Source organism: Vulpes vulpes, chromosome 15 (assembly GCF_048418805.1).
Source record: "Vulpes vulpes isolate BD-2025 chromosome 15, VulVul3, whole genome shotgun sequence".
Classification (NCBI taxonomy): Eukaryota; Metazoa; Chordata; class Mammalia; order Carnivora; family Canidae; genus Vulpes; species Vulpes vulpes.
In genome coordinates, this window is record NC_132794.1 from 112,811,549 (window position 1) to 112,836,492 (window position 24,944).

General features: G+C 44.6%; 1 protein-coding gene across 1 annotated transcript in view; it reads right to left on the bottom strand.

Moving 5' to 3' along the window:
* Window positions 1-24,944, bottom strand: part of ADAM12 (ADAM metallopeptidase domain 12) — a 330,218-nt gene that overhangs the window by 277,126 nt on the left and 28,148 nt on the right. The window contains exon 2 of the mRNA XM_026010672.2: window positions 13,180-13,316. Coding sequence (XP_025866457.1) covers window positions 13,180-13,316 — 137 coding nt within the window. The remainder of the gene's footprint in view (window positions 1-13,179; window positions 13,317-24,944) is intronic.

Genomic DNA, 24,944 nt, shown 5'->3' on the forward strand with positions numbered 1-24,944 from the left:
TTCAGCTCAGGGCATGATCCTGGGGTCCCGGGATCGAGTCCCACATTGGGCTGCATGGAGCCTGCTTCTCCCTCTGCCTGTGTCTCTGCCTCTGTGTGTCTCTCATGGATAAATAAATACAATCTTTTAAAAGACAAAACGCTCCCTTCTCCCCTTACTGAGGCCGGGACGCAAGCAGGTGGACAGAACCAGGATCCCTCCATCGCCAGCAGCAGCCCAGACGTGAAAACAGCAGGACTGCAAAGGCCTGTTCGCCGGGCTCCAGATGAGCAGCGACGTGGATGCAGGAGGCCGGAGCCGGGCCGGCCCACAGCTCCCGGGGATCTGACGCATTGCCACGGATCCCACTTAAGACGCTAAACCCAGCAAGAACTTCTGGCAGAGCAACCACATTCCTATCAGCTGAATAGGCACAACCAGACATTATATGCCCAGCGGGCTTGTTTCAAACTATAAAAGAAGGGACCAGATTTCAAAGGAGCCATGATAGAACTCTCTACCCCTCGTGGGCTCTCAACTCTTCCTTATGTTTGGGCTTCAGGAGCTGACATTTCCTAGAGCTCCGTCTGAGCGAGCTTCAAAGTAATTCTGAAAGGAAATTGCTGGGTGTTATGCATTTTTTTTTTTAAGGGCAAACTATCTCCAGCACCCAGCCCAGGGCCTGGAACTTGAGGGGTTTGCAGTAACTGTTTGCTGATGAAATGAGTAGACAGAAAGGAGTCCAGGGAGAAGTGGGATGATGTTGAGTCAGTAAAAATTTTCCCCTCAGAAGGGATACGTCACTGCTGTTAGATGGAGCTCTGCTGGATGGTGCTGGTTCCTGGCCGGGCCACCAGGCTCAGCAGCCGGGCACCCAACCAGCCTTGCCCCTCACAAGTGATGCAGAGTTTAGCTTGCAAAGCTGTGCAGGGCACCCCCAGTGGGGTACTCAATAAGCATCTATTGGATGGAAGAAAGAAAGAAACTGTGAAAGGTGTCAGACTGGTTTCAAATGATACAACGTCCTCCCAATGACAGGTGCATTCAGAGAGGTACACAGCACATTTCATTTTATTTTTTTATGATTTCATTTGGGAGAGACAGAGAACACGAGTCGGTGGGAGAGGAACAGAGAGAGAGGGACAAGTAGACTCCCCGCTGAGCAGGGAGCCTGATGCAGGGCTGGATCCCAGGATGCTGAGATCATGACCTGAGCTGAAGGCAGACGCTTAACCAGCTGAACCAACCAGGCACCCCGCACATTTCATTTGAATCATTTATATTCCTTTTATGTGTTTGAGAAAAAATGCAATATGTCAAGCACACATAAACTGTTAAGTGTGGCTGCTTCTATAATTAGGCTGAAATCTTTCATGTGGATCATGGGTGACTGATGTTTGGGAAACATGGATGTGAACAATGTCACCTGCACATACAAACATAGCCCTGCTAACCCAGCAGTGATGGGGAAGAGCGCATGCATCACGTCTCTGAACTGGGGCTGTCTGCCCTCATACGTTCGGGGTGTCCTCTGTGAGATGCTAAGGGGCTAAGACATGCCAGGGAAGGCCAGGGAACAGAGCCAAGCTAATGGTTCCCGTGGGAATGGGGAATCCTAACAGACATAATCTGCAACCCTGGTCTCATTAGCGCTGTGCTCTCACCACCTCTGTTTTGGGTTTATGACCATATCTTTAAATTACATGCTGGGAAAATTAGTAGGTTCAAGCAAAAGACCCTTAGTACCTTCAGTGAGTAAAAATCGCATATGAAAATGGTTTCACCAGCTGAATAAAATCATTTTGTGTGCCACTTCTAGGAAAAGGTCAGATTAATTTCCAGTAATTAGCAGAAAGGCAGCCTGGAGGCATGGGTCGGCTCAGGGAACCTGAAAAGCCAGAGTTAGGTCAAACGCTAGAGAGTTGGGCATTAATTTTTTAAAATGACATTTTAGGGAAAGGCACTTAATGTTTAGCTTTGATTCTCAAGAACTGATTTGGTTACTGAAAATAGCCATTCTTCATTTTTGCTCGTACAGGTATAGCCATAAAAAGTCACATTCCTGGTATATTTTGTCTTATAGAATTTTTTTAGAATGAAAAATATTGTGTGAAAAGGCATGGTATGCCTTGGTCATGACCTAGAGCTTGAAGTTTGCTTCTTTCAAATCTAACAAGAACACACACATCTATTTCCTTACTCTGTCAACTGAGAAGACCAAGAAGTGTCCCTGCAGTACTGGCGAGCACACCCAGAGCCCAGATCTTGATGACTAATACCATTCTCTGACGAACCAGGGCTCTGCGGAGAGATGGTTGATTTTAAGGCTTGTGCAGGAAATACAGAAGATGGACCTGAGGCTTCCTGTAGTGATCACATACACATACACACACGCACAAACACACACACACAATGGGTATATGTCAAAGGGACACAAAGCCAACTGCAGGAGCTCCCAATGGCCAAAATGGAGACAATTTAAACAATAACATAAATAAAATAGTATTGGGGGCACCTGGATGGTTCAGTCAGTTAAGTGTCTGCCTTCAGCTCAGGTCATGATCTCAGGGTCCTGGGATCAAGTTCTACGTCGGGCTCCCTGCTCAGCCAGGGAATCTGCTTCTCCTTCGCCCTCTGTCCCCCCGCCTTGTGCTCTCTTGCATGTGCGCTCTCTCTCTCTTTCTAATAAATAAATAAAATCTTTAAAAACTAGATCAATAAAATAGTATTGGATTACAGCTTAAAGTATAAATATCCACGAGCCCATCCTGATATGGATAAGAAACTGAACAAGTAAGTCTGTAGGAAGAGTAGAGAAATCTCACCTGCAGGAGAATTATAAATAATTTATGTAGCTGCTTCACCCTCCTGGAGGTGGAGCATAACTCTTCTGTGCGTGAGATGTGCACAGTGACTTCCTTCCAAAGAATCCAGTATGGAAAGGAGATTAACCTGGCAAACATGACCCCAGCCAGACGATCAAGGTCAACATCAACAGAGATAAGTCATGTCGACAGTACTTGCTCTGGTGTTACAAGAATGGTACTTTATCGCTGGGGTCTTCTCCGCAACATTGAGAAGTCCAGCGCAATCATAAGAAAGATATCAGACAAAGACCAAATGAGGAACGTTCTGCAAAATCCCTGATGAGTACTTCTCAAAATTATCAATATCGTCAAAAAAGGAATCTCTAAGAAATTGTCAGAACCAAGTGGCAAGATATGATGGCTAATGTGGGATCCTGGATGGGATCTTAGAACAGAAAAAAGACATTAGATTAAAACTCAGAAAATATAAATGAGGTATGGACTTCAGTTGTAATAATTGCCAACATTGGTTCATTCATTGTGGCAAATGCACCATAATGTGATCAATAATAGGGGAGATATTGTGTGAGGCATATGGGAACTCTGACCTAGCTTTACAATTTTTCTGTAAATCTAAAACTGTTCTCACATAAAATACTTTTAAAATCTTGCAAGAACGGACGTTGAGACAGGGAGAAATCAACTTTCCTTCATACCTGTCCCAAAGCTCCGAAGGGCAGATTTCTGCAAATACATATAGTCCTGGGAGATATACATTTCTTTTTGCCCATTTACATGTGGTGCCCATCATACATTCTCAGTAGATAGATATTTCCCTTAATGGGGCAAAAAGTAGTACTGGGGAGGGGTTGAAAAATCTTAGATATTACCATGATTTGTATCCCTCTAGAGCTTACCTCTAGTTAACAAATCTTATTTCTTAGTATTTAATTTCTCCCTAAAGAGAAATATAAGGTAATTTGAATTTAATTAAAATTAATTAAAATTAAATATTCTCCTTAGGTAAGCAATAATGAAAAAATGGTTATAAAATACTGGTGTATACCACTCAAAAACACATACCTTATGCTTACAAGGAAGCATGCAAGAAATGGGGGCATCCAGAGCATGTTAAATCCATGCAAGAGGAAAATCTCACACAAGTTCGGCTGTTTTTAACATGATTTTACAGACTTGGTTGCAGACACTCTTGTGATAGATTTTAAAAGATTTAAGGAAAAATGAAATTTTTTTAAAAAATCTGAATTTCAAACTTTGGTTGAATGAAGAAGCATTGACACCAACATGACTGTTTATTGAACAAACTAGGATGGAACCCATCTCACTGGTATATTGTAACTTGTGAGAAATTCCAGAGTAAACGCACAGGTGAGGCCTTCCTCAGCCTTCACATGATGTGAGATTATTAAAGGCAACATTGGTACATATTAAGTCTCTCTTGGGAAGTTATGCTCTTTTTAAAAAAAAATTTAAAAGATTTTATTCATTTATTCATGAGAGGCTCAGACAGAGGCAGAGGCACAGGCAGAGGGAGAAGCAGGTTCCATGCAGGGAGCCTGATGTGGGACTCGATCCCGGGACCCCAGGATCACGCCCTGGGCTGAAGGCAGATCCTCAATCACTAAGCCATCCAGGAGTTCCCAAAGGTATGCTCTTTTAGTCTAAACTATGATTTAAAAATCATTAGCCTTTCTAGAAATTTTATATTCTTCGAAATGTTCTCCACCCCCTAACCCTTTTTCTTTTAGTGAAAAAGTTCAGGCTAAAATACAAAAATTTAAAAAAATAATGATAAAATATATCATTAATTGTTACAAATGTGCCATACCAATGTAAATATGAGTAACAGGGAAAGCTGACTGTGGGGTATATGAGGCTCCCTGTACCATCTTTGCAATGTTTCAGTAAACCTAAAACTACTCCAAAGTTACTTATTTTAAAAAGCACAGATCTCTTATGAAGTATCTATTTAAATTTATTACGATCGTTAGTTCACTAAACTGTGAGCTTCTCAAGGGCAGATGGAGGCTGAACTTGACCAGGACCTGGAATGCAGCAGGTACCACAGGAGCTTAGAGATGAATGCTTGAAAAATTGAAAACAGAATTCATCAGACTCCTTTTCTCCTATTATCAAGCAATGGCATGCCCTACCTCTCAGTCAAACATGGAGACTCTTACCCAAAAATTATAAAGAAAAAAAAATTATAACTCTGTTTAAACAATGCAAACTGCTCTACCTCCTAGCATTACCTAAATTTGTTTATTTATATTTGTTATATATTTTTAAAAGTCCCAGTTCAGGGTATCTGGGTGGGTCCTGGGATCGAGTCCTACATCGGGCTCCCCATGGGGAGCCTGCTTCTCCCTCTGCCCATGTCTCTGACTCTCTCATGAGTAAATGAATAAAAAAAAAAAAGTAAAAGCCCCAGTTCCATGATGATGCTACAGGTCTGGTGGGGCAGGAGGTGTGAGGAGGGGAGTTGCAGAAACTGTAGGAGACCTGATTCAATAGCCAACTTGAAGACAAATGACTTAGAGCTTTGCTAAGAAGTCACAAGAGAGGGACGCCTAGGTGGCTCAGCGGTTGAGTGTCTGCCTTTGGCCCAGGGCGTGATCCTGGGATCCCGGGATCGAGTCCCATGTCAGGCTCCCTGCGTGGAGCCTGCTTCTCCCTCTGCCTGTGTCTCTGCCTCTCTCTCTCTCTCTCTTTCTCATGAATAAATAATTTTTTTTAAAAAAAGTCACAAGAGACAAATGAGTTAGCAGTGAGCCACGTGGGAGTGCAGTCCTGCTCCATGGAGGGGCGTGCTCCCAAAGCTGGGGACACAGCTGAACCAGGCACAACACTTGGGCTTGTGTCATCCTTTCGTGTGTTGTCCAAAAGGGAGGAGTGCACAGAGAGGCCGAGGAGGGAGACGGGAGCAGCTCTCAGGTCCTGCTTAAGAAAAAATCAGAAGTGCTTTGGTGGCGTCCCTGATGGGAGCCTGCCCTCCAGGCCACATGTCTGGGGTCCGCATTTATGAACCATCCTGATACAGGGGCCAAGGGGAAAGAAGCTAAAGATTTTCCCAGGCAGCAGCAGAGCGCTGTGGAAGGAACACAAGACTTCAGAACGGGATGGACCTGGGCTCAGGCGCCAGACCTGCCACGTCCCATTGCAACTCATGTCCACAGTCTGGCCTGTGTGTGCACACAACACCCACCCTACAGGCCCTGGGGGTGGGAGGCACCCAGTGGGAATCATCTGCAGCCTGGCCTGCGTGTGCGCACAACACCCACCCTGCAGCCCTGGGTGGGGGGAGTGTGGCACCTGGTGGGAATCCTCTGCAGCCTGGACATCTAGTTCAGCGCTTGCACACTACAGCCCTCCTGCAAGCCAAGGCTGGCCCACTGCCTGTGAGCTGAGGATGGTTTTACATTTTCAAATGATTTTTAAAAAAATAATTAAAAGGAGACTATTTCAGGACACGTGAAAATTATGTTAAATTCATAGAGACGTCCTGGAATGCAGCAGGTATGATAGAGAAGTTTTATTAGGACGCAGCTGTGCCCGATTGTTTGGGTGTCCCCGGCTGCCTTCAGGCCACGAGGGGCAGAGCTGTGCAGCCCAGAGGCCCTGGGACCCACAGCTGAGTCCCTGTTGGGCTATTCGCAGAAGGTTTACTGGCCTTTGGTCTAGCTCCATCCGAAGGCGAAGGGAGGTTCTGAGTACGTGTCCTCAGCGCTCCCAGGTTCCCCCAGCGCAGGCTCTCAAGGGACAAGTTTACACCTCCCCCTGCCCCGAGGGACGTTAGGAGTTGACATGTCTGGAGGGAGGGTGGAGGCCAGGGATGCCGACCAGCCTCCTGTACACACACAGCACGGAACCAGCAGGCCTCCTTGGCAAGGTGCCGAGGCTGAGGATCCTGCCAGAAAGCCCAGAGTAAGTCACGAGAAAGGAAGGAGGCTGACAATGGAGTGAGCCGGGCTGTGGTGTCAGGCAGCAAGGTGACCGCTAACACCTCCTCTACAACGAGGAAACAGAGGCTCAGTCGAGGCCTGTCACTGGCCCAACATTACACAGCAAGGTAGAGGCTGTGCAGGAGTCTGAATCCCTTCCAGCAAGTTCCGACAGCTTTCTCCTTCCACTATACGTGGCACCAATTCTTGGAAATGGTTGAGTTCCCAGAGATACTGGGGTGCCGGCTCTTCCCTGTCTAATCCCTCTCTCCCAGAGGGGTGGGCATGGTCCTGGCTGGGCGGGTTATGTGAGGCCGAAACAGGAGCCACCTGCGTGCCCATTGCACCCTCCTGTGTGCCCACATAGTCTCATGGGGACTGTCAGGCAAGGCAGGGGGGCCGGGGGGCCCAATAGGAGTTAAGCGACTGGGAGTGGAGGTACAGACCATCCTAGGGACACTGCACGGTCTGGAAACAATACATTTCTTAGGAAAAGCTTCCCTTTGGATACTTTAATAATTACATTCTTAAGAGGAAGCACTGTTGGCCAGCTTGCAGGCTAACGTAAGCTCAAAGTTCCCTAAGTGGGAAAGGCTGCCCGTTGAGCTTACTCAGCCCAGAAGCAGATGCGACGAGCTGGCCTGCAGCAACTCCTACGACTAGAATCATCTCTTAGAGAAGGGGAGAGTCATTCTGTATAGGGCTGGCCATGTAAACCCACCCAGACAGAGTCGCAGGACCCGTCCCAGAACAGAGAGGCAATGTGCGGAGTCATTCCAGATAAGACATTAGTAACCACAAAAGTGAAAAATGTAGCATTCAACCAAGCTGTAAAAGACCTCTGTGATTTAAAAGCCCCTAGAGTTGCTAAAGGGAGGTGAGCAACATCTAAAAAGTTACGGTAGTTGGAGAATGGTTTGCAAACTCTGCAGAAACGGAGAGGCTCCCAAGGCACCCTCTGGCATTTGAATAGGGTGCAAACGTTGGCTTTCATTTGCTCTATCTTCTGTGGCGGCAGTGGCCACCTTCACACCAGTGAGGGACCTGGGCTCCAGGCACAGAGGAAAACTCAGAGCCAGTCAGCAAAGGCGGTGGCCTCGTTCCACTAGGTGCCAAGCACCACATGAAAGGAGGAGGGCGTAAGGCCACTGCCCCTGGGGTGGGGGCACAGGTTGGTAGAAGGACTAGAAGCATACAACAGGAATGGGAGCACAGTATGGTCTGTGGCCAAGAGCTGAGTCCCACATCATGTGAAGGGAAGGTCCAAAGCCAGCACACAAGGGGGCAATATACCTAAGGCGGAGTCTAAACTGATCCTCAAAATGCCTTATGGTTTTCATGCTTTTCAAAGATAGACAGATAGATAGAATGCATGTATGTATGTATTTGAGAGAGAGAGAGAAAGAGAGAGAGAGAGGTTGAGAGAATATGTGGGTGTAAGAGCAGGAAGAGGGGCAGAGGGGAGAGCAGGGGGCCAGCAGACCCCACGCTAACTTTGGAGCCCAGCCCGGGGTTCCATCTCCTGACCCTGAGATCATGACCTGAGCTGAAACCAAGAGTCAGATACCTAACCAGCCGAGCCACCCAGGCGCCCTTGCAAGCTCAACCTGGCCCTTTCTTCTCTCTAGAATGTTGTTTCTTGGGTTGAGCATAGTTGAGCTGGTTTTCTTTGGGCCCTGCTATAAAATGGTATCCAGCTGAAAGAACTGGCATTGCTCTCAGGCTGCAGGCAGCTTGCCCTGCAGGAGGCAGAAGGCCCCGAGGCAGCAGCAGATGCAGCTGCCCCCTCCCGCTCCGTGGGCAGATCAGGGGATGTGCACTGACCTAACTTTGTGTCTGCAGCATGTTTGTGCCGTGTGCACAGGTTCCATCTGCGGGAGTTGAGTGTGTGCATGGCATGACTGCACATCACAGAGATGTGTGTGGCTGTGAGGACAGAGATGCAGGTGGGACTAGTTGGTCTGGGAAGCTCAAGATGAGCTTCACGTGAGACAGGACAATTTCAGCCGGGGCCTTAGGTACCAGGGACACAGCATATGGCAAGAGAGAACATGGTGTATTTCGGCAGTAGACTGCCTGAAGAGCTTGATGGCTGGGAAGTAGGAGTGGGGGCTTCAGCATCAAGACAGCCCGGCCCATAGAGCGTCTTGGGCATCAAGCAAGGAACCTGGCTTTGAAGCCAGACATCATAGGCAGGAAGAAAGAAAGCGACAGGCTAGATCTGTGTGGTAGACAAATCGCCCTGCTTGCATTTGTACAATGTCTGACGCGGAGAAAGACGAACACGACACGGCAGGGAAGGGCCATGTGTTAGACGTGCTGGGCCAGTGGACTCAACCTCATGATGATGTCTCCAACCTCATGGTCTGAAGGGAAAAGGGGGATGATGACGATTTTATCTTCTGGGAGCTATTAAATATAGAAGAGAAGATGGAGAGGGAGCTATGTCCACTGTGGGGCACAACACATTTACAATAATTGGGAACTTTCAGATGGAGGCACCAAGAATCCACTGGAAGTCAGGACCGAATCTCAGAACTCGAGGCCAAGTGAGTGATGTGGATTTTAAGTCCACATATGTCAGAGGACACATGGTGAGGCCCGCACATAAAATGTGCGTGACAGGGTAGTTCCCACACAGCCGGACCCCAGGGGTGGTGGCCAGTGCTGCCGTGGGCAGCCCCCACCCCCTGCTGCTCTGGGGGATGGTGGGGCCATAGAAGGGGATGACATGGCCCGTGGGGGCCCTCAGTCAGAAGAAAGCCAGCGGAAACCGACAGTTAAGGGACAAAGCCATAGAGAGGAATGGAAAGCAAGAATTAAAAACATGTGAGGAGAAACGAGAGAGAACAGGGTCTGGGGAGCCCCAAGCAAGTGAGACTTTCCAAGGAGAGTGAATCAGTGTCAAGATAAGTAAGATAAAGAGTGAAGGGCATGGGCTGGCTTTGGAAGTTGGGAGGCTACCTATGACCCTGGCAGGAGCCGGTGCTCTGACGAAGGACTTACTGGGGATGGGAATGCAGGGGGGAGGCGAGCACCGGATCTGGAACCCCACAAGAAGTCTCCCTGGAAGGGCTAAAGCAGACAGACGGTCATTCAAAGGGAAAGCAGGGCTCCTTTCGATGCGTGCAGCAGCATCTACTTGTGCCACGTTAATTAGCTGCCATCTGATGTTTGATATTTGAGACCCACGATATTCTAAGGGAAGCTTTGGTTTCACGTTCTAATCCATCTGCCTTTTTATTTTCCATTTCGCACACTGTTTCCATATATTCATTCTCATGTGAGAAAGCTGGAAATTTCCTGGAGCGCTCAGAGGCTGGGCCCAACGGAGATCATCTCCCGATGGAGCCACATCCTGACATGTGTTCCCCGGGTCCAGGGTTGATTTTTTTTCAAGACGTGAAATTGGAGAGGGGTCCCTAAAACACTTTAAACTTGCAATATCACCTTACACTTGCATAGTGGGGTTTTGTTCCTGACGTATTTTTATAGCTATTGTTTCATCTCATTCTTACCATGACCCCAATGGGGAGAAGAAGCAGATAAGCTTATCCTCACGTTTTAGACCAAAATGACAGCAAGCAAACACCCGAAGCTCTCCAATGTATGCACAGTCACATTCTTTCCCATCCTCTGCTCTTTCAAGTAAATTATCAGTGGCAATGATGGCTTGATTCTTGATTTGTAATGGGCCTAATAATATCCTATCCAGATATATTTTAATCACAGGGCAGGGAGAGGGAGAATGAGAGAGAGAGTATGTGACAGTACTTTTGCCGAAATCAGCTCAGTCAGGTTGACCAGCATTCCAGCTGCTTCCACTAGGGCCATGGCTCTAATCTCGTGGGCTCATTAGAATCCCTTGGGAGCACTTTATAAAAAAAGGAAGATGCCTGTGCCATCTCCAGTACTAAATTACACTCTCAAAGACTGGTTAAATAGAAAGATCCAGGAGAGCAAAGAATAAAATAGCAGAGCGGAAAAGCAAGAATGTGTATCTCAAACTATATTCTAAGGTATAGCAGGCATAGTTGTAAAAAATAAAACAGTCATTGATGTATGTTTTGCATACTTGAGGATATACTCTGTTAATAGAGTTTAAAATTAAAACGTTGAAAAAAAATAAAAATAAATAAAACGTTGACCGTTCCATTTGATAACAAGACACACACATGCACACCGTTAGCCAGAATCCCTATTCTCACAACAGGTACACACATCTACCTGGTGGAGGATTGTGGCACACTTGTGCAAGCATGACAACAGCCACTGACACATACCCCTTCTCACGCAGGCTCGTAGTGGTTAACCAGCACACATGTGTACACATCATAACTACAGAGCCATAATGCTGATCCCATGAGCCCCGTGGCATTATGGCAAAGTGCCGTTCTCCAAATCACCTAAGTCCCTAATTCTTAAATAATCTCAGTAACCTGGACTTACGTCGGTGTACTAGGCGTGTGCCTACTACGTGCACGGTTCGGAATGGGAGACAGAATTGCAGAAGAGCTAAGATAGTCATCAAATAATAATGGTTTTCTAAGTTTTCTATAAAGATGGTGCTGGCGGCCCATAAATATCAGGCTGTAAGCTTGGCAAGAAGCAGCTGCGCCAGCGTGCTCCGTAATGTCTACAGGATGGCTGGCTGGCAGGAAGGATAAAGCTGGAGGTCACAAACCAGAGCTCACCTGAATTGGTCCATTCCAGGGACATGCTGAGAACCCTCATCAGTTTGTTGCTCTGATACAATCCCCAGGTGGGGTTGCCAGATAAAATACAAGACACCAGTTAAATGTGGATTTCAATAATATTCCAAATACTGCATGGGATAGACTTAAAAAAAAATTCACTGTTGCTGGTGGGGAGGTGAAGGGAGGTGGGTAATTGTGTGATGTGCATTAAGGAGAGCACTTGATGTAATGAGCACTGGGTGGTACATGCAACTGATGAATCACTAAATTCTACCTCTGAAACTAATTTTAAAAATTCACTGTTTATCTGAAGTCCAAGTTTATTTTTATTTTTTTTAAAGATTTTATTTATTCATGAGAGACACAGAGAGAGAGAGAGAGAGAGAGAGGCAGAGACACAGGCAGAGGGAGAAGCAGGCTCCATGCCGGGAGCCCGACGTGGGACTCGATCCCCGGACTCCAGGATCACGCCCTGGGCCGAAGGCAGGCGCTAAACCTCTGAGCCACTCAGGGATCCCCTGGTGTCCAAGTTTAAAGGGGAATTCTATACTTTAATTTGCTAAATTTGGCAACCCTCCTATCAGGGAAAGCCCCCATAATGGGTTCCACCACCCAAGAAACTTCAGATCGTTCCATATTGTTGCATTATTAATTAGCACCTACAAATATTTTAAAGACACATTTTCTGAAATAGTATACTTCTCTTTTCTGCATCTATCATATCCTTTCTAATGTTTCAGATTAATGGCACAATGAACTATTCTTTAACGTCTTAAGTCTTCTGGAAAACACCAGCCATACCACCATGAGTGGCCTGGGCTCTGTATATTAAATTTGCAATGGTCTCCATGAAACGGAAATATTCAAAAAGTGCAGATCTGGCGTTTGGAACCTTTAACCAAACTTCCACCCTTTCTGAATGCTCACTTTTAACGGAAAGCCTCCCTAGAAAATAATGATGTAAATCATATTATCATTACTCAAAGAAAGGTGGCTCACTGTAGCCCTTCCAGAAAGCTACAGAGGATTTTCACAATCTCAACTGCTCTTTCAGGAAAAAAAAAATCTGTTTTCTATTATGAAAAATAATCTAAAAATAGTTCCACATAACACAAGGACAAAGCCATCTGTATGATCTCTCTGAAGAGCTCATATTACTATAGATTTTTATCACCTTCCAACTGTTCCAACAAGTTCTGAAATTTAAGAAAGTCATGTAGATTTGGCAGCTAAAAATCATTGAAATATTAAATTTAATCCCTAATATTTCCATTATTTTACATTCAATTCTCTTATATCACAGGAGGCGTAAATCAAATATGTACCAAAATAAACAAAGCATGAAACTGCATTAAAAAGCATTACAAACTTTTGAAAAGTCACATTAACATGTTTCTACCAATAATCAATCAATAAAACCAAAATGCTGATGGAACAGAAAAAAAACCAGCAGTCGAGTACAACACCCAGAAATTGTATATCTGGAAATGCGAGCCCTAGCGTACGCTTGAAAAATAACTTTTGACAGATGTAAATAATGCTGGGCCACCTATCAGGACTGTCACATCAAAACTGGTCTGTATTTCCTCTTAAGAATCAAGATTTCACTTTCTAAGAATAAAGTCAGCATTAAAATAAAGACAAAAGTTGAACAGAAGAATATGAATGCAGTGAACGTGGTTTTTAAACTTCCGCCATCGAAAGGTCATGAAAATAACAGAAAACACAACTGACCTTTGAGTGGATGCTCTCCGTTGGGTCCCAGAGGTCTCCATTCAAGAGAGAGATGGGGACTACTTCATATGCTCCTTCCCGGCCCCCTCTTCCGGCCGCATGCATGGAAGGTGCTAATTGGGTTCCCAGGTTCACCCCTGTGTCAAAAAAAAAAAAAAACCCATTCTTCATTCTTGTCAGGAAGAGTCTGGCATCAGAAACTTAGGACACAAATGACTCAGTGAAAATATTTGCAAGGTGAAGGAAGCCAGGGAAACCGCGTTATCTACTGAGTCACGGTCAGTGTCAGAAGTGATGAATTCTCTATCAATCTAAGCAAACACTTTTGTGACTTAAGCCAAAGCTTATTTTTCCCTTCAAGTCCTGTGGCATGTGCTGGGTGATGATCGAAGTCAAAGTATATAATTCCGTCCTTCACCGAGCAACAAAAACACACAAGTGGTGACTTCTTAAATGATGAATTAATGCTTTGCTTAAGATCAGCTCCCTATTAAACGTCTCGAGGCTTTAGCTGTATTAAGACTAAATCCATTTACTTAAGTCCCAGTGAATCAGCTCAACACAATGCCAATTCTCCTCTCTGTACTAACGGAGGCTAATTTTATATGCTTCAGTGAGTGATTCTATAGACAAAATTAATTTGCCAGTTCAGACTGACTAGACTGGTTTATGTAAAAAAAATTAAGTCATTCAATAAACTATTATATGATCTTGTTTCTTGGGGTCCTGTCGAACCAGTTAATGCCCTGACACAGGTTCAATTTAGCCCCAATTCCATAAACAATCCTAATGGAAAGTCTAACATTTTTTCTCTTCTGGAGAGTGTATCGCTTTCTCAACAAGTCGGGTAATTTCTCTGGGCTTGGTCTCCTATGAGGTCACGTTCCTGCTATTTGGTGCGACCACAGTATATCCCTCAAGGTAAAGGATGGGAGCAGATTCCCTCACATGTTATTCCCATTTCTTCAACCAGGACTCATAATTTTCAGACCTGAGTCATAATAGCACAGTTTTAAGTTACTAAGGAGTTCACATTTATTGGGCACAAATGGTATTGAAATTTTAATCCTAGACATTTTACAGTTCCCCAAATACTTTTAAATCCACACCATTTTATCATTCTCGATGTGGAAGTCTGCAGTTATATTCAGGTTACAAAAGGATTACTACTCGAGTATTAACTGTCTGACACAGACACTCCAGAAAATTCTCAAGCTGGTCACAAAGCATTTAAAATTCCCAGTTGTTAAGGGACTATGGGAACAGGGATGAGCAAAGAGTTAGGGATTTGGCCAGTGGCAGAGGAGGTGAGTGGGCCCATTAGCCTTGAGGGGTCAGGGGGATGTGAGGAGAGAGGACCATGAGCCACGTGAACAAGGAGAGGAGAGTGTGCAGGGCTCAGGGCTGGGATTAGCTGAGTTTTTTTTAGGATGAACCTGCATTCAAGGGATGAGGGTTCTGGCCCTGTCACTAGAGGGGACGGTTCTAGTGGTGACATCTGTGGATACTGGTGGAGGGCTGGATGGAAGTAGACAAAATTTCTATCCAAACAGAAGATGCCAGAAGCCCTTCTCCTGGCTGCAGAGAGGGCAGCCACTGGCAGCATAGAGATCGTGCACAAATGCCCCTTGTCTACTGGCTTGATCTCATACCCCTCATTGTGCTCCCTGGTAGTGGGACATCGCTACAAGTAGGGGCTTCGGGGTAAGACCTACCCCGGCACCAGCACCAACTCTTCCACGTATCAGCTGCGGGTCTCCGGTCCAGTTGTTTGCCCACTTGTTGGTTTGTTCATTCGTTCATTTACTCATTCAACAACTATGTATTCCCTGTCTACCTTCTGCAGACACTCTGATGTCTTCCATTCAAAAAAGCCCATTGTTTCTGCTTTGCACTAATGTCACCTGGGTGGAGACAGCCCCTCTGCCCACACTGCCAGGACCCTCATCTTTTAAATGCAGCTTAACCCCAGAAGACTCTGTTGTCTCCATCCGGGGCATCTAAGAGAGGCACACAGATATAGGTGCCCTCACGACCTACGTTCTTGTATTGGAAGAAAGATGGGCAACAAGACCATTTCAGAGAAGAGTCAGGGGGGCCCTGTGTTATCCTTGCACCACTTCTGTAAAAGTGCAATGGTTTCCAAATTAAAGGTATTTAATATCCTTAAAAATAAGGTGATGGTAGAGTGCTGGGGGAGGGCTGCCCTTGATAGATAGGCCAGGAAAGACCTTTACTTGTTGGGATGGGGGTGCACGTAAGCCCAGACGTGAAGAGGAGAACCTTCCAGACTCACACAGAGCCACAGGGAGAATGAGTCAGCAGAGGGACAGCAAGTACTTTCCTTGTCCATAAAATGAACCAGAGCATGGGGAGGCCAGGAAAAAATACGTGAGAAGCATAGAGAACAACGTCCACTTGTTTCACTGGCATCATCCTCGCCAAGACCCAGGTCTCTTGCTCAGGACTCTCAGTGGGATTCCCATGCTGGGATTTACCAAAAGTTCATGCTGATCCAGTTATATAGCTCCTGCCGAGCCAGACTATAGAGTGCAATTAGCTGAATATATCTTAAAAGAGAGCAGGTGTGTTATTTGAATTGGACTCTAAGAAGGCTCTGAAATACCAGCAATTATGGAATAAGAATTGGAGATCCATCTGAACTTTCCCCTAAACCAATGAAAACCATGCCACGTGCCAAGAGTCACCGCGGCCAGGATTTTAATCTTTTGAAAAGTCGGGTAAAACCGTTAAGAAAGTGATTGTAAGCATTTAAAAATTTTCTCTACAAAAAACAAACCAATTTGATTATAAGTATTCCTGGCAGTTCTGGCAGTTACATTTCCAACACAAATGGATTGCTGACTTGAGTAGTTAGTCACAAATCCAGTTGTCCAAGGGCTTATTAAATCCAAAACAGGAGTTATGCATCACCCACCACCCAGCCACCGTTGGAGAAGACAGGATGCTTTCTAGGAGTATTCCAGCCACGCAGCTCGAAGACCTAGATCTTGACCCGGCCCGGACACTTGGAGAACAGTCTCTGCATGCAACAGAACTAGCTTGAGAAGCCATAGATCTTAGAAGGAAGGAGATGGAACCATCAGGTCCAGGTCTCCTGGGTAAATCATTAGCATGACTCTGCGAGCAGGGGAGCTGGGGGAGTTGCAAGTCCACAATCCTTGATTTGTGGGAAGCTGAGGAACCTTTGTGGGGCCTCCTACATGACAATCAGGCTGAAGCTTCACAAACCAAATACAAGGAACACTCTTGGTCCTCTGGACCTTTTTCCTCCAAGACTCTTAATAGCAGAGAGTTATTTACTCTCCTGAAGGCAAAATGTTCCAAGCACTGAACACTTCTCTTTTTACCTACATATTCGATAATCTTAATCCAAAAGAAGCCTTTTTTGGCTGACTTCTTTTTGTCCAAAAGGCTTTATTTCTAAATATTCCAAGGAGAATTTAGAGGCAGACTGTGCCAGCACTTGGAGAATGTTGTGCAACCTTTTTAAGAAATTGAGTAACTGTGCTCTTTGCTGAGTACAGTATTTATTATCTATGTACATGGATAATGACGCCGTCCCTCAGCTTTTTAATTGGTTGCACAATACCCACCCCCAGCAGTATCTGTAGTCAGAAGACCATTTCTTATGAGCTTTGCTTATGTATTTGTACACTGGTATTTCTTTTAGATGATGCAAATAAAAATTTTATTTGTGCTGCATGGATAGACAGAATAAATTATACACAGCTGTGAGATATCAGAATGTATTTTATGGAGTGATCTTGTTGACAAACCATAAAAACAGGTCCTGAATGACGCGTATATCCAAGGCCTAGAAGCCCAGGGAAAAAATATGACCTTATAAAATATACAGTTTGCATACATTTTGTTTTTCCAAATATTTGGGCATCAACAAAACTCGGTTGCCTAAATAAAAAAAAACGTGAATAGCTTATATTGGGGAGGAACTTTCAGCTTTTCCTTCTGTTGGGGAACCAGATACATTGTTTGCCATTTTGATAAAATGGCCAGTTTGCTTCAGTATCATAGAGGGGTAAAAAGCATATTGGATAATTTGGTTTCTAACACAATTATCTTCTGGGATAATTAGCTTTACTTTCAAGGGAAGTGTCTATGTCTATTTTGCTTTTGTCCTCATCTGAGCTTTTCATCTCCAGGCTTGATTGTGGCCAGCCAACAGGGAAGGTATGAGACCCAATTCCACAAGCAAGAAAGACTCTTTGCTGCAATGGCTTGTAAGGTCTTAGAAAAGCCAGTAATGAAGACACCCTCCTCAAAAGTGACTTCGGATCCCGCCCCCCCATGTGGCTCACCCAGAGCCTGGCTGCCCGTGGAAGTCCTGCCTCATTCCTGCTCTGGCCAACCCTCCTTTGCCTGCCTTACTAAGAATCACCACCTGACACCCACTGATGGGCTTTGGTTACACACAGGTGAAGACTGATGTGGAGTTCTTTTTTTTTTTTAAGATTTTATTTATTTATTCATGAGAGACACAGAAAGAAGCAGAGACATAGGCAGAGGGGGAAGCAGCCTCCCTGCAGGGAGCCCGATGTGGGACTCGATCCCAGGCCTCTGGGATCGCGATCTGTCAAATCTACAGTGTTTGACCAAATCACACTAGTGATGTGAAAATGACCACTGCCTGTCGATCATTAGGAAATGTCGGGCTTAGGTACCAATGGGTATCCAGTCAGGCTGCCCATTAGGCCACTGGGGAAGCAAACCCTGATGTGATTACTAGTCAAGATAAAACTGCAACATCACACCGGGAGTTCTGCCTTTAAAGGGAAACCATTATCAACACCTGTGTGGACCTAAAAGGGGAGAATCGATCCGAGTTGCTCAAAGTAGGATAATAATACTTTTGACAATCTAACTGGGGGAAAAAAATTGAGGTAGCTGCGGACCAATCTGGGGACAAGGCTCTGGAAACTCATAAAGCATTTTCCCTAGTCCCAAGTATGTGAAAGCTAAAGAAAATTTTATAGAACTGAGCCGCTCCTTATTGCAGGGAAATATGGTGGGAATGCTCCCATAAAGGACGAATCTATTTCCTTGGTTCAGATTCCTATTTGCAATCTTAACCAAATAAAAATATCACTTTCATTTCATCTGCAGGCTCCCTGGGTGAAAATTAGGAATGTGATTTTTAAAATGACACAGCTCAGGGATGCTCAAAAGAACCAGGGCAAAAGTTAATCTGAAAAGAGTGATTTCAGAATGGAAAAACCTGAAAAACACTACTTCAGTCAGATAATCAAGGGCAACATAAACAGCAACGTCATGTTGTCGGTATGTACTTTCATAGGACATGGTAAAAATGATGCTCTAGCTCTGCAGCCTTACTCCCCAAAACCCATGACCCCAGTCTAACCTGAGACAAATACCAACAGAGGTGCATCCTAGAACATACGTGACTGGCACACCTTGAAATGGTCAAGATCATCAGAAACAAGGGCGCTCTACAAAACCCTCAGCGACAAGAGGAGCCCAAGGAGGTAGAAAACTATCATGTGTGGTCACCTGCTGGATGGGATGCCCAAACAGAAAAAGGACAGGAGATAAAAAGTAATGAAATCTGAATAAAGTGCAAACCTCAGTTGAAAAGATGTTAATTTTGGTTAACATCTTTTTTAACCTTAATTTTTGGTTCCTAAGCTATGATAAAAATACAATATTAATGTCAGATGTTAATAACAGGGGAAAGTGGACATGGGGAATATGGAAATGGATCTATATGACCTTCTCGATTTTTCTATAAATCTAAAACGGTCCTTTAAAACAAAGTCTATTAATAATCACTTTTAAAACCTAATCTGAATCTTGGAGGAATGATGTCATTCTGGAGCAATACAGTGTCAAAAGCTCTGAGATGGCTGGTGACCACGGAAGGCTCCGAATACCAGCAAACTGGAGTGCTTGCCCTTATGGTTCTCATATCGCTCTCTATTCAGGTGGGAGGAAAGACACAGCAACTGCAGTCAAGCGAAAAGCATCAAGTAAGGCTTTCCTAGAGCAGGAGGAAGGCAGAGGTATGGGGAATTAGTCGATCCTCAAGCAGCTGAAAGGCCCCCTATGTGCCCCAGATACTCTAGAGAACACAGAAATGACAAGTTGCTGTAAAAACTTCAAAATGTTTGGACGGCTGGTTACAAGGCTCTGGGGGGGAGTACAGAAGGAAAAAGTTGGTTTAGGAAGGTGACACCAAGTGACAGTCACATTAATACTTTGACAAAAGGATGTCGAAATAGAACCAGACTCTCTTGGAGCCCAAGATTTTACTTGTCCACACTGGTGGGCTAAATTATCAAGACGAAGCCCGGTGTAAAGAAAGCAGCCATAGTGTCCTGAGTCAAAAGACACAGCCCACACCCATCACAGGCCTTATATGGGTGATCGCGGGCAAGTTGCTCTTCCTCGACACTCAGATCCTTTCTGTGTCCAGGAGGCTATGGGATCATCCATCATCCATCAAGTGAGGCTGATAAGAGGACCAAGTGAGATCATGGATGTAAAGTGTACATGGGTGCCATTTAGCTTCATTTTTTGCTCTAAAATCAGTGTTGGAAAGAAATACACTGAAATGCTCTTCTAGGTTTCTTCTGAGTGTTGGGGCTATGAATTCACTGTTTTTCTTCTTTATGTTTGCATGTATCTCTGATTTTTCTATAATCAGCACATACTACTTTTATGATGGATAAACTTTTATGATAAATAAAAAAAATAACTTACAAAGATCAATCATTTGGACTTGTGACAATAAACCAACTGCTCGAATGTTTTACTTTCTTACCAGCTTTCCTGGCATCACAGATACACAGACTTGGGCATGCCAGAGGACAGAGTCCATTTGGAAATAAAAGCAATCAAGCACTATGGAACAATTACAATTTTGAAAAGATGTTTTATATGTCATTTCCAAACTCAAAGAAAGCTGATTATAGCTTCCCATAAATGTTTCAAATGGATTCATACCCCAAGTATCCATTGTCTCTACTACACAGAAAAATAATTCTCCGTGCCCACAGTGTAGCCTGTTTGCAGGAAGCAAAATCATTTATGACATTAATTTATTTTTATACCTTTTGCTGGTCAGTGGAAGCTAATGCAAGGACCATTTTACAAATGGTCAGACTGAACTACATGAATATTTCTAATGTTGCTCAACAACAAATGGCAGAACTAATGGCAAAACCCAAGACCTTTGCATTTCAAATTCATTTTTCCCTTCATAACAGGGACCAAGACCTGCTGCAGGAATTAATTTGATTACTTTGGGGGTTTGGAGTGGGGTCAGAATTTCTCAAAATTGACTTTGCAAAAAAATGGTATGGGGGGGGGGGGTGCAGGGGAAAGGAATCAGTGATGAAAATCTATACTCCAGGAGTTTTTTTTTTTTCTTTTTCTTTCTTTCTTTTGTTTTTTCAGGAGCCATTTTTGAAAGTTAACAGCAAAAAGAATGAAAACTAGTTTATTCCACTCACTATCATAAATTTAGCAAATGGGAAGTACACAACAGCAAGGGAGTGGTCACATTACATCTACATCGGAAGCTCAGTTCCATCTGAGGGCGCACTCTAACATCCCCGGTGCACCCACCATCTTCTGCTACAATACACACTGATTCTGCAGCACCTGACCATTCTCTGACCAGGTCTTGCCTTGTTCTACTCATCCCTCTTTCTGTGGCTTCCTTCTCTCCCTAAGGGACTTGAATACCCTCCAAGTCCCAGCTCTGGGCCATCCTCCCTCTCTGTTCTGATCGTTCCCCACAGAACTCATTAACATTAAACTGATGTTGCCCAAATCGATATTTTCCCATCTGGAGAACTCACCCAAGTGCAGTCTGTATTACAACACCTCCTGGGCATTTTAATTCCTATGTCTTGTCATCATCATCACCTCAGATCCAGCATGTTTAAAAATCAAAGGTTTCATTCCATTCCCCAGTCAGGCAACAAACTATTCTGTATCACACATGTCTTGCCAATGCCACTGCCATTCACTGCTCCTTAAGTCACATGGTCACATGGCTGGGTGATCTGACACAGTCCTTGTCTTATGGCCCACAGTCAACAGCTCCATTCTTTGTGCTTTGTGTTGGTCTCTCTTGTTTTCCCCAAAGTCTCCTACTTCTTAATTGAATCCTTCTAGATAATCTCATCACCAGCCAGTTCTCCCTCTTCCAATCTTAAAGGAGAGGTACAGTTGAAGAGAGCAAAAACCTACAGTGTTGTTTTCCATCAAGGGAATGTGACGTAAATGCCCCAAGGCAGTAGAGAGCAGTCAGTGTGGCTACAGTGGAGTGGATGATGGGATGGAGAGCGATGTGAAAAGCACAGGTGATAAACAAGGCCTGGATTGTGGTGGGCCTTCCAAGGCAGAGTTTGGATGTTATTTGATTGCAATGGGAAGGCATTCTAGAATAGAGTAGTAAGCAGAAACACTGGAAACATTCTCTCCACGGAGAGTATGAAGGTTAGAGAAGAATGGATAAATGAGAACCATTCATAGGACAAAAAAGCAGTGTTGAGCACAGGTGACATGATCGACAAGCACTTATCGATCACAATGGTGAACACTAATTGACCAACTGTACACACCAAGCCCCACTCTCACTCTTTAAAGTTTTAACTTGTTTAAACTGCACTACACTCTATGAAGTTTATCTTCACGTAATACATGAGAAAACAGGCACAGGGAAATTAAGCCCAGGGTCAAATAAATCATGAAGCCAGGAGGCCAATCCACACAGCGAAGTTCTAGGATCTGTGCTCCGGCCATACTGCATGATATATTAACAATCACTCTGGCCTGGAAACACTTGGAATAAGATTCAATCCTTTCCTCTGTCCTAAAATCCTAGAACTTCATCCCCTGATCACTTTATCTCACTTGCTCTGTTGTGACCACGCTGACCACCCTTCTGACACCTTAATATACCCAGTTATGTCCTACCTCATGTTCTTTGCCTTTACTGCTCCCTCTGCTGAAGATTTCCAACTCTCAAACCTTTGCATGACCCCAAATCTCATTATTCATGTCTCAGCTCAAAAGTAACCACTTCAGAGAAGCTTTCTCCCAACCCAAGATCCTCTCCAGCCCATCATCCCATGCTGTTCCTTTCACAGCAACTTGTAAGTACCTGAACCTGTTTTATTTATTTATCCCTTTGTCTGTCCCTACTTCCCAATCTGAAATCACAAGAGAGTAGGGGCTTTGTCTGTCAAATTCACTGTTATATCCTCAGGGGTATGTATTTACTTGTAGACACGTATTTATTTAATGGATTATTACCAAACCAATGAAAAGTTCCCAGTATTGGGGTGATCATAATGACATGTGGGAGTGGGTCGGGGCTTGGGTCTCAGCTTGGAGGTTCTGACAGGTGATTTTTAGCTTACCCAGCAATATCTGGTCCCTTTGCAGGTCAAGGCCCAGAACAAACCCACATGTGTCTTATTTATAAGCCAGAATTCCAATTTACTTATTTTTTATGAGAAAGAACTGACAAGTCAACCAGAATCCTCATCTAAGGCATTTTGCTCATTATCTTCCCAGCAGGAAATCTTCTTTGAAAGGCCAAATTAAGATCAGAACCAAGAACTGAGGGACCATTATAGAAATTGTGATCCTGAAAGCCCAATATTTCCTCCTCAAGAGTGTGTACCTGCCATGCTAGCCAAGGGAGAGCTGAATCTCAGCAAGCGTGCGGCACACCAAAAGTAAGCAAGCAGAGGCTGATTATTTGAACTTGACTCTACAGACTTCAGGAGCTCTCGAAAGCCAGCTCTCAAATAATTATTAACTCATAAGGTAGTTGCTTCTCATACCACCATTTGGAAGACTTCATCTTCTTTATGAGAAAAGTGCACTTTAGGTTTTACCTCAGATAATAGATTATGGACCTGAAACCCCATGTGTGTTTATGAGAAAATATATTCAGAATTCCAAGATGCAACACCATATCCTCTGCCTCATGCCCCTATGACAGGAACTTTCCCTCCCCCTTCTCTACCTGCTGATGCTCAGCTGTAGGAACTCCCGTGGCTCAGGCAGTAAGGGGAGTGGGAACAGGGCAAGACTAGGAGTCTTGGCTTCAAGGTGGTACTTGGACACAATAAGGATGGGGGATTCATGGGAATAAGGTAGGGAACACCTGCCCAAATCCTACTGACCAAGGGAAAAGTGTAGCTATCTGAAGGCAGGTGCCGATAGTATTTTTACAACTGTTGATGTTCTAGTTGTTGACTTTGCTGGTTGAATTGGAGGGACCCAAATGGGAATCCTAACTGTCAAACAGGATAAACAAAACTATTATAACACAGGGTTAGAGTCCTGAGTTCAGAGACATTTTAATTCCATGAGATTTGATAAATATTTATCAGGCATACGGAATGACTTAGGGGCACTTTTAATAATTTCAATTAGAAATACTTTCATTCTGGAACACCTGGGTGGCTCAGTGGTTGAGTGTCTGCCTTTGGCTAGGGATGTGACCCCCGGGGCCTGGGATCGAGTCTCACATCGGGCTCCCCACAGGGAGCCTGCTTCTCCCTCTGCCTATATCTCTGCCTCTCTCTCATGAGTAAATAAATGGAATCTTGAAAAAAAAAAAAAAAACAACTTCCATTCTCAGTGTTTGTCTGGCTTAGGAACTTTTAAACAATTTCTTCTTGATAATGCAAATCTTTAGTCTGATCTATTCCCATGAGACAACAGAACTGGCCAATCCTGTACTAGTCAACAAGCATCTCAGCAGAGCAAGTGCATCTGTGGGCTGTCATTGCCCCAGCTTAAAATTCATACGAATGCTGAATTAATTGTTTTAAATGGATTTTCAATCCTCTATAAAACAGGCACAGATATGCCACCCAAGTGTCACCATTATGAGGGGGCCACAGTCACTACTGCAAGTTTGTCTTGTCTTTCCCTCTCCTGGCTGGTCACACTGGGTAGCACGGTGGCATCAACAAGAGGAGGCACGAGGTTTCACGGCCTCCCAGCACTAAGGAATGCTGAAGGCAGGGGAGAATGGGTGGGGAGTGGGCTGGGTACCCTCCTGCCCTTTGCTGGATATGAAGCAGGACTGTTTTCTGTTTATTCACCAGGGATCAGGGCCTGGCAGGTCGACTTAGTAGCCAAACTACAGCCAAAAGGGCTCAGTAGCCAAAAGTTCTGAAAAAAGCCCGCTCAAAAATAGTTGAGCATTTGTGGGGCACTTGGGTGGCTCAGTTGGTTAAGCCTTCACCTCTGGATTTCAGCTCAGCTCATGCTCTCAGGGTCATGAGATCAAGCCCTGCATCAGGCTCCACACTCAGCGGGGAGGCTGCTGTCTCTTATCATCTGCTCCTCCCCCTATCCGCACCCTCTCTCCAATAAATAAAATTTGAACATTTGTAAAGAAAAAAAATTTTCCCACATTTCCTCGTTGTTTTAATATGTATTTGTCATTCAAGGTAAAGTTTTTCATACTTTTACCAGTAATTTTCATTCTTAATTGGGGGATTATGTTTTCCTATCTCCTGCCCATTTTTCATTGTTTGGATTTACTGATATGAAATGTGATATGTTAAGAATATTAAACGGGCTCATTTTTAAAAATGAACAAGCAACCAAACAACTCCCGAGTCAGCCAGAGTCCGCCCCGAGGGTGGAGGTGGCCGTCACCTCCCGCGGCGACTCCCATCCTGCTGCTCAGGAACTGTGGGGGGTGGTGGTGGTGGGGACCCACGGGG